The sequence below is a fragment of the Zonotrichia leucophrys genome, chromosome 29, assembly GCF_028769735.1.
Source record: "Zonotrichia leucophrys gambelii isolate GWCS_2022_RI chromosome 29, RI_Zleu_2.0, whole genome shotgun sequence".
NCBI classification, from domain to species: Eukaryota; Metazoa; Chordata; class Aves; order Passeriformes; family Passerellidae; genus Zonotrichia; species Zonotrichia leucophrys.
In genome coordinates, this window is record NC_088198.1 from 159,481 (window position 1) to 171,533 (window position 12,053).

Sequence of the window (12,053 nt, forward strand, 5' to 3'; positions counted from 1 at the left end):
ATCCAAGTTTTCCTGTGTAAAGGGCAGGGTTTGCATCCCAAAAATTGGGTGGGGGACTGGGGGGACACCTGTGAGCAGGAGGATGATGAAGGTGTCCAGGGGGAAATCAACATTCCAGAGGTGAGGAAAATGGGGGGCAGAGGGGGATCCCAGGAGGGGGGATTGGATGCCTCCCAATCCTGTTTTGGAGGGGCTCCAGTGAGGAGGGGGTGGGAGGAAGGCCAGCTCTTCCTCACCCCTTATTCCATGTAAAACACAGAGAGGGAGGCTTTTCTTTCAAGAAAACTCTTGGAATTACTCCTCCCGCCCCCCGTGTTGATTTTGGGGTGGTTCCCATTGGTTCATGGTGGGGTTTTTTTTGTCGGGATTTAAGAAGCTGTAGCTGAGGGAATTGATGAGTTTTAGGCTTTATTTCCGTCTCGCCTGGATCAAGGTTGGGATTTTTGGGAATCTCCGGAGGTTCCCGTGGCAGCTGAGGAGGAGGAGGAGGGGGAGGAAGCTTTTACTCAGCTCCTTCTTCATCATCACCTTCATCCTCCCCATCCATGGAGAGCGCGGCATATTTGCTGGCATGGCTGAACTGCAGGAAAAACCAGGAAAAATTCCCAAAAATGGGATGTGAGGGGGATAAAACTCCCCAGGGGCTCACACATCCCAAAACCAGAGGGTCACAGCCTCCCAAAAGGGACCACAGAAATCCAAAACTGCTGGGGAGGTTCAGCTGGGAGGGCGAGGGGGTCATTGTTGAAAAAAAATTCCCAAGACCCCCCAAAAAATCAAGATTTGCATGGGGTGAAGACCCCCAGGGAGTCATGCACCCCCAAAAGGGGTTTCACACACTGTCCAAGGCTGAACTGTGGGGGTGGGCAGAGGGAGTGGGACAGTAAAGCAGAAAATTCCCAAAATATCCCAAAAAATGAGATTTGAGAGGTCGAAGTCCCCTGGGGGTTCCCTCACCCCAAAGAGGGGTCCCAGCCCCTGCTGGTAACTGGAGGCATGGGGAATCAGTTATGGTGAAATTCCCCAAACCCCCCAAACCCGGGATTTGAGGGGGGGTCCCCCTGGATCCTTACAGAGGGGGGGTTCTCCTCCAGTTTCTTTGGCTCGTGCTCCTTCCGGGGGTCCCTCCTAAGGAGCAGAGGTCAGAGGTCAATTTCTGGAAAATTCTGTGTGCCCGGGGGGGGTTCCCGGTTCCTGAGGGGGTTTTGGGGGAGGGTCTCACCTCTCAGGGTCCCCCATTCCTGCAGGGCCACGGCTGCAGCTCCGGCCCTTGGAGCTGCTCTCCCGACCCCCTTCAGGCTTCAGCTCCTCTGCTGGGAAAGGGTGGGGGGGTCACAGCTCCCAGAACCCCCTGAGCCTCCCAGCAAGGCCTCAGCATCCCTGGAACCCCCTCCAACCCCCTTTAAAACCCCCCACAAAATGCCTCAACCCTCCCAGATCCCCTGATACCAACCTCCCCCCGAGCCCCCCCCCAAGCTCCCCTAAAATCCCCCAAACCCCCCCTAAACACCTTCTGAGCTCCCCAAGTGCTCCCAAGACTTCCCCAAATCCCCAAAACCAACCCCGAGCCTTCCCAATCCCCTCCTCCCATTCTCACCTCTCCTCTGGGGGGTCCTGGGGGGGCCCCCATCATCTCCAGGGGGGGTGGGGCCGGAGGGGCCCCCACTGGGGAGACAGAAAACGGGGGAGGGGCATCAGGGGGGGTCCCTTAAATGGCCCCATTCCAGGGACATGGAGGAATGGGGCATGGGAATTTTGGGATAGAGCCTGGGAATGTTAGGGTGGAGCACAGGAACGTCCCTGAACCACAGGAAAATTGGGATTGGGCACAAGAATGCTGGGATGGAGCCCAGGAAGGTTGGGATGAGCAGAAGAGCCTTCATGGGCTGCAGGAGTGTTGGGATGTGCCACAGAACATGGGTAATATTGGGATGTGTGGCAGGAGCATCCCCGGGCCACAGGAATGTTGGGATGTGCCAGTGACTCCATGGAATGGGCCACAGGAACACTGGGATGGTGCACAGAACACCTCTGTGATACAGGGATGTTGGGATGGGCCTTAGAAAGGTTGGGATAGGCAGTAGAAATGTTGAGATGCACTACAGGATCATCCCTGGGAATGTCAGGGTCCCCTACTCCCAGCCCTTGGGGTCCTCCACTAGGGAAAAGCAGAGAGCCATGGAATGCTTTGGGCTGGAAAAGCACCCCCCAGGCCACTCCTTCCTGGAACACCCACCTGGTTGGGGAGGCTTGCTCCGAGTCAGAGCTCTGGGAATTGCCGGGGGGGTTCTGGCTGCTCCGCTTCATCCAGGCGTTTTCCTTGGGAGGCGGCGCCGGCATCACCTTCGGCTTCTCCTCCCGGGACTTGGGGGGCGGTGAGGGCGGCTCCTCCTCTTTTCCTAGGGGCTCATTTTCCAGGGATTTCTCGCTCTCCCTCCTCCGTGTGGCTGGGGGGACACAAAGCCGTGTGGCAGATGCTGGCAGCCCCGGGCTGGGCGCCGTGGCTGCCCTGGACCCCGACTCACTCCGGCCGGTGGGGCCGGAGCCCGTGGACGTTCCCGGGGGTCCCGCGGGGCCGCTCTGGGAGGATTCGCTGCCTGTCCGGGATCGCTCCTGGTTCTCCTCGCTTCGCCAGCTTGGATGCCTGGGACAGGGTGGAAACAGGATCAGGGGACTGGGAAAGGGCTGCCCCACCCCACCTTTCCCATAGGATGAACATCATCCGACCCGAACCACTTCCAAGGGTCACTGCCACCCATCCCGCTTTTCCATGGGGACCATTCCCTGTTCCGCCCATCTCTCTGTGGAGACCAGCCCCGAATTTCCTGAGGGATCATTCCCTGCCCACTCCCCTCTTTGCCACTGGATCATTCCTAGCCAGTACCCCCTTTCCCAAGAAACCATTCCATATCCCCTCACCTTTTGGGTGGGATCATCCTTTGTTCATCCCATCACTACCAAGCAATTATTCCTTACCCATCCCATGTATCCCAAAAGACAACTCCCAGCCCTTCCCACATTTCCCAAGTGACCATTCCCATCCCATTCCCTCTTTCCCAAGGCACCGTTCCCACCTTTCCCGGGGCCGTCTGTCAATCCTCTTGTCGTCCTCCAGCTGCCGCTGGAGTTTTTCCTGCTCCTTCTGGAGCCGCTCCTCCACCTCCCGCTCCCGAGCCGCTGTATCCACAGGCTTGGCCCCCCCGAAGATGGAAGCAGCCCGGCTGGATTGGGCAGCGGGAGCTGCTGAAGTTTCCTCTTCCTTGGGAGCACTCCGGGGCTTCAGGTTGAGCTTCGGTCTCTGGGTGGGACCTGGGAACGAGCCAGGAGATCATGGTGAGCATTGATCCCACCTGCAACAGTGCTGGGACTGACAGCACAATCCCTGTCCCATCCTGCCATTCCCAAGGAATCATCTCCTTCCCCAGCTCACCCTTCCCAAGGGATTGTTCCCACTCTCTCACTTTTTCATGGGAGCATTTCCATCTTAACCCACCTTTCTTGAGGGACCATTCCATGTCCTTCCCACCTTTCCATGGGGATCATTCCTGTACCATCCTGCCTTTCTCAAGAGACCCTTCTCCCCACATCCCATCCTTCCCAAGGGATCATTCCCATCATATCCCACCATTCCTAAGGGACCATTCCCTATTGCTCCCTCCTTTTCCATGGGATTATTGCCATCTTATCTCACCATTACTAAGGGACCACTCCCTATTGCTCCCATCTTTTCCACGGGATCATTCCCATCATATCTCACCATTCCCTATTGCTCCCACCTTTCCCACGGGATCACTGCCATCATATCCCACCTTTCCCAAAGGAACAGCCCTAGTCCCACCCCACCTCTGTCCTCACGGCGGAAGTCATCCCGGCCGTAATCATCCCGGGAATTCCACCGATCCATCCGGTCATCCCGCCGGTCATAACGATCCTCATAGCCACGGTAATCATCGTCCCGGCGGTACCCGCTTCCAAAGGCTCTCCGGCCGCTGCCTATTCGGGAATCGTAGCCTGGGGAAGGAGACAGATCACCAGAGAGTCACTAGGGATAATGCAGCCCAGATTCCCAGTGAAAACAGTTTGGGAATTTGGGGGATTCCCAGTTACTCGCTGGCCATGGGGGAGGGTGTTGATCCCACTCTCTCGGCCCGTGAAAACCCCTGGGAATTCCCACCTCGGTCATAATCCCTGCTGCGGTCGTCGTAGCGATCCCGGCTCCCAAAACCACGATCCATGTCCCGCCGTGGCCCGTCCCGATACCGGTCATCGTAGCGATCACGATATCCTGGAAGCAGGATGGGTTTTTACTGGGATAGGCACCGATTCCATGAGAAAGGAAGAAAATCCTAATACTGCTCCATATGGGAAAGAAGGAGGACCCATTCATCCTTACAAACTGGGAATGAGCTCAGGTGGGAATGAAGAGTTTTGGGAATGAATGAGCTTGGAGTTGGAATGACAGCTGAGAACAAATGAGCTCCAAATGGGGAATGAACAAGCTCAGGGTGGGACTGAGTTCTGGGAATGAATGAGGACCAGATGGGAATGAACAAACTCGGGGTGGGAATGAGCTCAGGTGGTTCCTAATCTCAGGCTGAGCAGTGTCAGGTGTCCCTAGATCTTGGGACACAGGAGGGAATGCCTGGAATGCTGGGCCCGTTCTCTTCACTCACTGTCCCCGAATCCATCGTCGCCCCGGCGCGGGGGGTAGTCATCGAAGGTGTCGGGAGCAGCCGGACGCGCGCGCCAGTCGCTCTCGAACCGCTCTGAGTCCCGGAAGCGATCCCGGTCTCTGCCGAAGCAGCGATCATCCCGGTCTGCCAGGAGCCAGGACACGGACAGGGACAAGGAGAGGCAAAAGGAGTGGGAAAGGGAATCAAGATTAAAAGGAAAGGAAGGAAACAGGGCAGGGTCAGGGCTGGGCCCTTGGCCACTCTCCCTGAATCCCCACCGTGCCTGATCCACGTCCTCAGCGGGACGCTCACCTTTATCCTGAGCTTGATCTGCCACATCCACTCGTATCCTTCTGTTTCCTAAAGACTGGGAACAACAGTGGGAAGTGAGTGCTGGGCTGGGAATTCCCTCCCCATATCCCACCTGACCCTCCCCTCTTCCAGCTGGAAGCCATTTGCCCTTTTCCCACCACTCCAGGCCCATGTCCAAACCCTTCTCCAGGTCCTTGGAGCCCCTTTAGGCCCTAGGACGTGCTCTTGGAAGCTGGGACTGGACTCACCTCTTCATTGAGGCTCAGGGCCTGGAACAGGGAATCAATATCCTCGAATTCCGCGTATCCGAAACCTTTCAACCTCTCGGGATTGGTGGGTTCCCGTGGGAGCCGCACGGCGCTGATCTGCCAAGGGAGGGAAGGCAGGGAAGCTCACCTCAGGATCTTGGCTTCCAAAGGGGAACGTGCAAGGGTGGCAGGATCTGGGATGGAGCAACTCATGGATATCGAGGGATTGAGGGGGTTCCTCGTGCATGAGGTGGAAGACAGGGGTCCCGCCCTAAACACTGCAGAACTTTCCAACAGTTTTGGATTGAGGGACTGGGAAGAGAATCCCAGCTCTGGCAGCTGAACTGGGAACAATGGGAAGGGCCGGGTATGCTCTGCAGGCTCCTACGTGAGCTCAGGGAAGCAAGCAAGAGCCATCTTAAAGCTCATCCCAGAGGAAAACCAGCCCTGGATGTGTCCAGCACAAGTTCCACAACCTCCTTTCCCTAAATTCTGGCTCCCAAAATGTGGGAGCTCCTTGCTCATTCCTGATCGGAGCCCTGGGATATGTCAGGAGCCACATTCCCAAATGACATCTTAGGTGGTCATGGGGTCCCCAAAGCATCCCTTAGATTTTCCTGGGATGGATTTCCTGATAGGAAATCTCTTGCAAAGCCAAGATCTTGCTTGGACCAAAGGAGAATCCACAACACGTCCATGGAATTAAAGAATGACAAATGCCAAGAAATAGAGAAAAGGAATAAGGAAGGCCAAGGTCAGATGTGGAGCTGGAGAGGGAAAAGCAGGGTAGGTTCAAATGGGAATAAACTTGGTTTCTCCCAATTTGTGGTTTTCAACACCTCTGTGTGATCCATGAGCTTCCTGATGCTGTTTTCTTTCCACCTGGGAGCAAACCAGCTGCCCTACCCTGCCCCATCCCCCAGTCTAACCTCCACCGATTCCACAGGGAAATTCCCCCACTGGAGGCTCCTCAATCCCACTGGAAGAGCGGGAATGGCTGATCCATGGCTGGGGAACCAAGGGATTCTCTCAGGATCAACCTACAGACACCCACATGGCAATGGAATACGGGTGCCTGGTAGACAGAGAGCAGCATTTCTGCCCTCTGGAACGTCACTCACATTAAGTCCTCGAAAGAAATCCTTAATGGACTCTTCGGTGACATCGTAGGGCAGGTTTCCCAGGAATGCCGTGTACGGAGGGGATTTGGGGAGGCGGCTTCTGTCGATGTTGGGCTCGCGGGCAGCGCGCGGGGCCGTGGGAAGGATGGAGCGGTCGATCGGAGGCGCCCGGTAAACGTCGTCATCATTGCTGTGCCACGTGGTGGAGACTGCGGGGAAAGCCGGGATGTGGGCACAGCCACACGGCCAGAGCCAGCTGCAGCTGCCCGGAGCCAGCTGGGGCCATCTGAGCTGGCCAGGTCAGCTTGAGGCAGCAATCATCCCACAGCCCACCCAGACAGAGGCAGCTGGAAGCAACTGCAGGCAGTGGGAAGAAACCGGAGTCATACAGAGGCACCCGGAGGCAACTGCTGGCAGCACTGGTAAATCCATGGAAAAGGTGCCCTGAAGCCATCCAGAGCACCCAAGGCAGGGACAGGCAATCTCATGAGTGGCTTTTCAGGATTCATTCCAGCTTGGATTCCAGCCTGGCTCAGTGGGAAGCTCTGGTGAATCCGGTCCCCAATGCCTCAATATCCCACTGCTGCTCCCCCACTTGGCTGCACACTGAGTCTCATCCCTAAGAAAAACTTGCATGGCTCTCCCAGCTTCATTATTTCCCAAAACCCAAACAGCCACTGGATTTTTCCAGTTATGGATGCCACTGGCAGCTAGGAATGCCAATCCTGGAGCCTTCCAATCTGGAAGGCAGGAATTATGTTCCAGGAGCTGGGAATGCCAGTCTGGAAGCTGAGAATGCCAACCTCAGAGCTCAGAATGGTGCCCAGGGATTGAGAATGCTGTTCCAGCTCTGGGAATACTGCTTCTAGGATTGGGAACGCTAATCACAGAGCTGAAAATGCCACTCTGGAGACTAAAAATGCTATCCTGGCTCTAGAAATGCTGCTCTGGGGGCTGGGAATGTAAATCCCAGATGTGGGAATGCCATCCTGGCTCCAGGAATGCCATCCTCATCCTGGTTCCAGGAATACCATTCTCATCCTGGCTCCAGGAATGCCATTCTGGCACTGGGGGCTGAGAATGCCAACCCCAGAGCTGGGAATGCCATCCTGGCTCTCGGGGCTAGGAATGCCAACCCCAGAGCTGGGAATGCCATCCAGGCTCCAGGAATGCCATCCTGGCTCTGGGGATGCTGCTCTGGGGGCTGAGAATGCCAACCCCAGAGGCGGGAATGCTGTCCAGGCTCCAGGAATGCCATCCTGGCACTGGGGGCTGGGAATGCCAACCCCAGAGCTGGGAATGCTATCCTGGCTCTGGGGGCTGGGAATGCCATCCAGGCTCCAGGAATGCCATCCTGGCACTGGGGGCTGGGAATGCCAACCCCAGAGCTGGGAATGCCATCCTGGCTCCAGGAATGCCATCCTGGCACTGGGGGCTGGGAATGCCATCCTGGCTCCAGGAATGCCATCCTGGCACTGGGGGCTGAGAATGCCAACCCCAGAGCTGGGAATGCCATCCTGGCTCCAGGAATGCCATCCTGGCACTGGGGGCTGGGAATGCCATCCTGGCTCCAGGAATGCCATCCTGGCACTGGGGGCTGGGAATGCCAACCCCAGGGCTGGGAATGCCCTCCTGGCTGCAGGAATGCCACGCTCACCTTCCAGGTCGTCGGTCTCGTCGGCCCAGCTCACAGGTTTGGGGATGTAGGTGGGGCCCCCCCCGCCCCCCCCATCCTCAGCCAGGAAATCCGTCAGCGTCAGCGTCTTCCCCTTCTTTGGCTTCTTCTTCGCTGCCGCTGCGGGAGCGAGCGGAGACACGGATCAGAGCGGGAACCCGAGTGGGGAAGGGGGGAACTGAACGGGGAAAGGGTGGGAATGACAGCGGGAATGAGAATGGAAATGGTGGGAATGAGAATGGGGATGGGCAGGACAGAGAGGGAATGAGAATGGAAATGGTGGGAATGGGGATGGCAGGACAGAGAGGGAATGAGAATGGAATCAGAGCGGGAATGGGAGCAGAAATGTGTGGGAATGAGAGCTGGGACAGAAGGGAATGAGAGCAGGAATGGGTCAGAAAAAGAGTGGGAATGGGAGGGAAGGAGAATGGGAATAGGTGGAATGAGAGCAGGGACAGGAACAGAGGGGGCAGAGGGGACTGGGGACAGCAGGGTGGGACATGGGGCACAGAGATGGGATATGGGACACGAGGAGCTGACATGGAACGTGAGGCACCAGGATGTAGGACACGAGACACTGGGATGGGACTGGGGACACTGGGATGGGACTGGGGACACCAGAATGGGACATGGGACACTGGGATGGGACACGAGAAGCTGACATGGAACACAAGGCACCAGGATATATGAGACAATGGGATGGGACAGAAGACACCAGAGTGGGACACGAGGCCTCGGGATGGAGCACAAGGTGACAGGATGGGACACGGGACATTGGGATGGAATGGGAGGAGCTGGGATGGGACAGGAGCCACTGGGAAGGGACATGAGACAGGACAGCAGGAGCCAGGAGGAAACAGTACAGGAGGACATGAAGCACCAGAATGGGACAGGAGGCCCTGGGATGGGACACAAGGTGACAGATGGGGACATGGGTTGATGAGGATGGGATGGGATGAGCTGGAACAGGACAGGAGCCACTGGGATGGGACATGAGGTGCCAGGAGGGAACATGAAATGGGACACAAGGCACCAGGATGAGATAGGAAGTGCTAGGATGGAACGCAGAGCACCAGGATGGGACAGCAGCCACTGGGAGGGGACAGGAGGAGTCACGAGGAGACAGGAGGTGTCAGGATAGGACACAAGGAGTTGAGAGAGGACAGAAGCCACCAAGATGTGACAGCAGCCAGTGGGATGGGACATAAGGCACCAGGATGGGACACAAATGGGACATGAGGTACTGACACAGGCACTTGCATGGAATATGGCACTGAGAGACATGAGGTGCTGGGATGGGCCATGAGGGCATCAGGGTGGGACAGGAGCCACCAGGACGGGACAGAAGGAACCAGGGACGGATGTGGGGCACCAGGATGGGATATGAGGAACTGGGATGGGACAGGAGGCGGCACAGGAGCAGCCAAGAGGGGACAGAAGTGACAGGATCGAACACAAGATGGGACATGGGATGGGATACGAAGAGCTGGACATGAGACACCACAATTGGACAGGAGTCACTGGGAGGGGACACAGGAGGACCCAGGAGCCACCCCCCAGCCCCTTTATTTGTTATTACCACTGGAAACATTGTCCCCATCCCACCCCCTGTGGGGACACACCCAGGCACAAGCTGTGACCCTCCTGGAAAACCGGGGCATTTCCTGGAAGGTGGCTTTGGATTCACAATTCCCTCCCTCTGGGAGGAACTGCTGCCATCATGTGGCTCTGCCGCTGGATCTGGGACCTTTCCTGGCAAAAATTGCTGCATTTGCCAGGAAAAATCCCTCTGGGTGGAGCCAGGGGGGTTGGAGCCCCAGAGAAATGGTGGAGTCACCTCGTTCCCCCATCAGGTTTTGGGGAGGTCAATAGGGGTCCCAGGGGAAGCAAAACTGATGAGTTTCAAGGACATGAAAGAGAAAAGCTTGGAAAAACATTCCCCTCTTTTTTTTAAAAGGAGAGATCATGAATTTTTGGATGGCCAGAGCTTCCAGTCAGATATCCCTGACCAGCGATAACAATAATTAATTAATCAACCAAAGGGCTTTAACGAGGATAAAAAGGATGGAGGTCGGATTGCTCATAGAATGGCCTGGAAACGTGTTATTCCATGGAAATCCAGCATGGAGAGCACCACCACCAGCAGTGTTTCCCCAAGGGAACTGGGAGAGGATGGTGGTGTGTGAGACCCCTGGGATGGCTCCATCTCCTCCCAGTCCATCATTCCCTCCCCACTGTGGATTTCAGAGAATCCCAGCCTGGGATGCAGGAGCGGCTCAGAGCTGCCCCAGGGTGACCCGACCTCCCGCAGGAAACCAGCCTGGGACAGGGCTGGGAATGCGGTCAGCACCCGAGGCCCAGGGAAAGGCGGGACAGGGATGGATCCAGGCGGGGTGGGGGCACCTTCCAACGCCCCGTGCTCACCCCGGTACCGGGACGCACCTCCCACTCCAAGCAGAGCCGGGGATCCCGGGAGATGCTGCGGGATTGGGAATGGAGGGGAGAGCCGGGCTGGAACTGGGGGGTGTCTGGTGTGCCCCCCCACGGCGGGACCGACCCCTGGAGGGGCTGGGAGGGGTCACATCCTGCCCCGCCTCCCCCATAACTGACCCCAAGGAGCCTCAAGGGCACGGCGGGCCTGGGAAGGGGGTCCCGGTGAAGCCCCCGCGGGCAAATGGAGGGGGGGAACCTGATCCCACCTCTCCCCCCGAACTCCCGGTACCGGGGCCCCTCCGACCCCCCCCCGTTCGCGGCCACGTGGGCGCGTCGCCCCCTCCCCCCCTTCCGCGCGCACGCGCCGGGCCGCGCCCGGCGCGCGCACGTCAATCACCGGCCGGGCGCACGCACGTCAATCACCGGCCGGGCGCGCGCGCCCCCGCCAATGGGAGACGGGGGGGGTGTTGGGGGGGCCCGGCGCGCGCACGTCAATCACAGGCCGCGCGCGCACCCCCGCCAATGGGAAGCGGCGGGAGGGGGGGGAAGGGCGCGCGCCCGCCCTGAGGGGACGCGGCGGAGGAGGAAGGGGGGGGGGTTCGGTTTTCCCGCCGCTTCCCCCGCTTTTCCCGCCACCGTCTCCCCCCCAGCACCATCTCCGGAAGCGACGGTGCTCGGAGCAGCCCCGCGGCCGCCATCGGTGCCGCCATCAGTGCCCGCGGAGCTCCACGCGGGCCGGCGGGGCCCGGGCCCGCGGCGCAGCGCTCACCTGGGGCCGCCATGTTGGGACGAGGCAGAGAAGGCAAAGGACCCGGATGGCGGCGTCACGTGACCACGAGCGTCGCGCCCTGTCAGGGGGCGGGGCAAAAGCCCGGGGGCGTGGTCTGGGCCGGGGGCGGGGCCTGGGGCCGGCAGGTTCTGCGGGGGTGGGGCCGGAGGGGGAGGGACTCCCGAAACCCCCGGCGCTGACAGACCCGGGACCTCCGGCACTGACAGCCCCGGGCACCGGCCGGTATCCCCGTAACCCCCAGCACTGACAGACCCAGACCCCCGGCACTTACAGCCCCGGGCACCGGCCGACACCCCCGGAACCCCCGGCACTGACAGCCCCGGCACTGACAGCCCCGGGACCCCCAGCACTGACACCCCTGGGCACCGGCCGACACCGACAGCTCCCGGAGCCCCAGGCACCACCCGGGCTGCTCAGAACTCTCGAGCACCGACACCCCGGACACCGAGACGCGCCGAACCCGTCACTTCCCGGAGCCCGGGACACTGGGACCCCTGGGCACTGACACCCCCGGGATTCCCGGTCACTGGGATCCCCGACAGCAGGAGCCCCGCATACAACCTCCCACCGCCACCGACAGCCCCCGGCACCGCGATGCCCCGCACACCGACACCCGTGGCAGCGCCCCGAGATCCCCGATCCCGGCATCTCCGGGCGCGTCACCCTCTGGGCACCAACAGCCCCGGTCTACTGACACCCCGGGGACTCCCGGACACCGCCACCCTCGGGCACTGACACTGCCAGACATCTGCGCCGAGATACCGGTACCTCCGGGCACCGACACCCGAGGAACTCCCGACT

At 59.2% G+C, this 12,053-nt stretch overlaps 1 protein-coding gene across 2 annotated transcripts; it reads right to left on the reverse strand.

Annotated features, from left to right (window-relative positions):
- Nucleotides 1–391: 391 nt before the first annotated feature.
- Nucleotides 392–11,310, reverse strand: EIF4B (eukaryotic translation initiation factor 4B). 2 transcript variants are annotated; one of them, XM_064734883.1, is made up of 15 exons: nt 11,232–11,310; nt 8,012–8,149; nt 6,355–6,563; nt 5,234–5,350; nt 4,986–5,040; nt 4,674–4,817; nt 4,175–4,285; nt 3,844–4,011; nt 3,075–3,309; nt 2,526–2,644; nt 2,237–2,447; nt 1,598–1,665; nt 1,223–1,310; nt 1,074–1,128; nt 392–580 (listed from the first exon to the last, which is right to left on the reverse strand). In XM_064734883.1, exons 1-15 carry the CDS (start codon nt 11,242–11,244, stop codon nt 503–505), a joined length of 1,809 nt encoding a protein of 602 aa, XP_064590953.1. In that variant the 5' UTR covers nt 11,245–11,310; the 3' UTR covers nt 392–502. The 2 variants fall into 2 exon arrangements, with proteins under 2 accessions (XP_064590953.1, XP_064590952.1); XM_064734882.1 differs by having other exon boundaries at nt 1,223–1,313.
- Between the last annotated feature and the right edge of the window lie 743 nt (nt 11,311–12,053).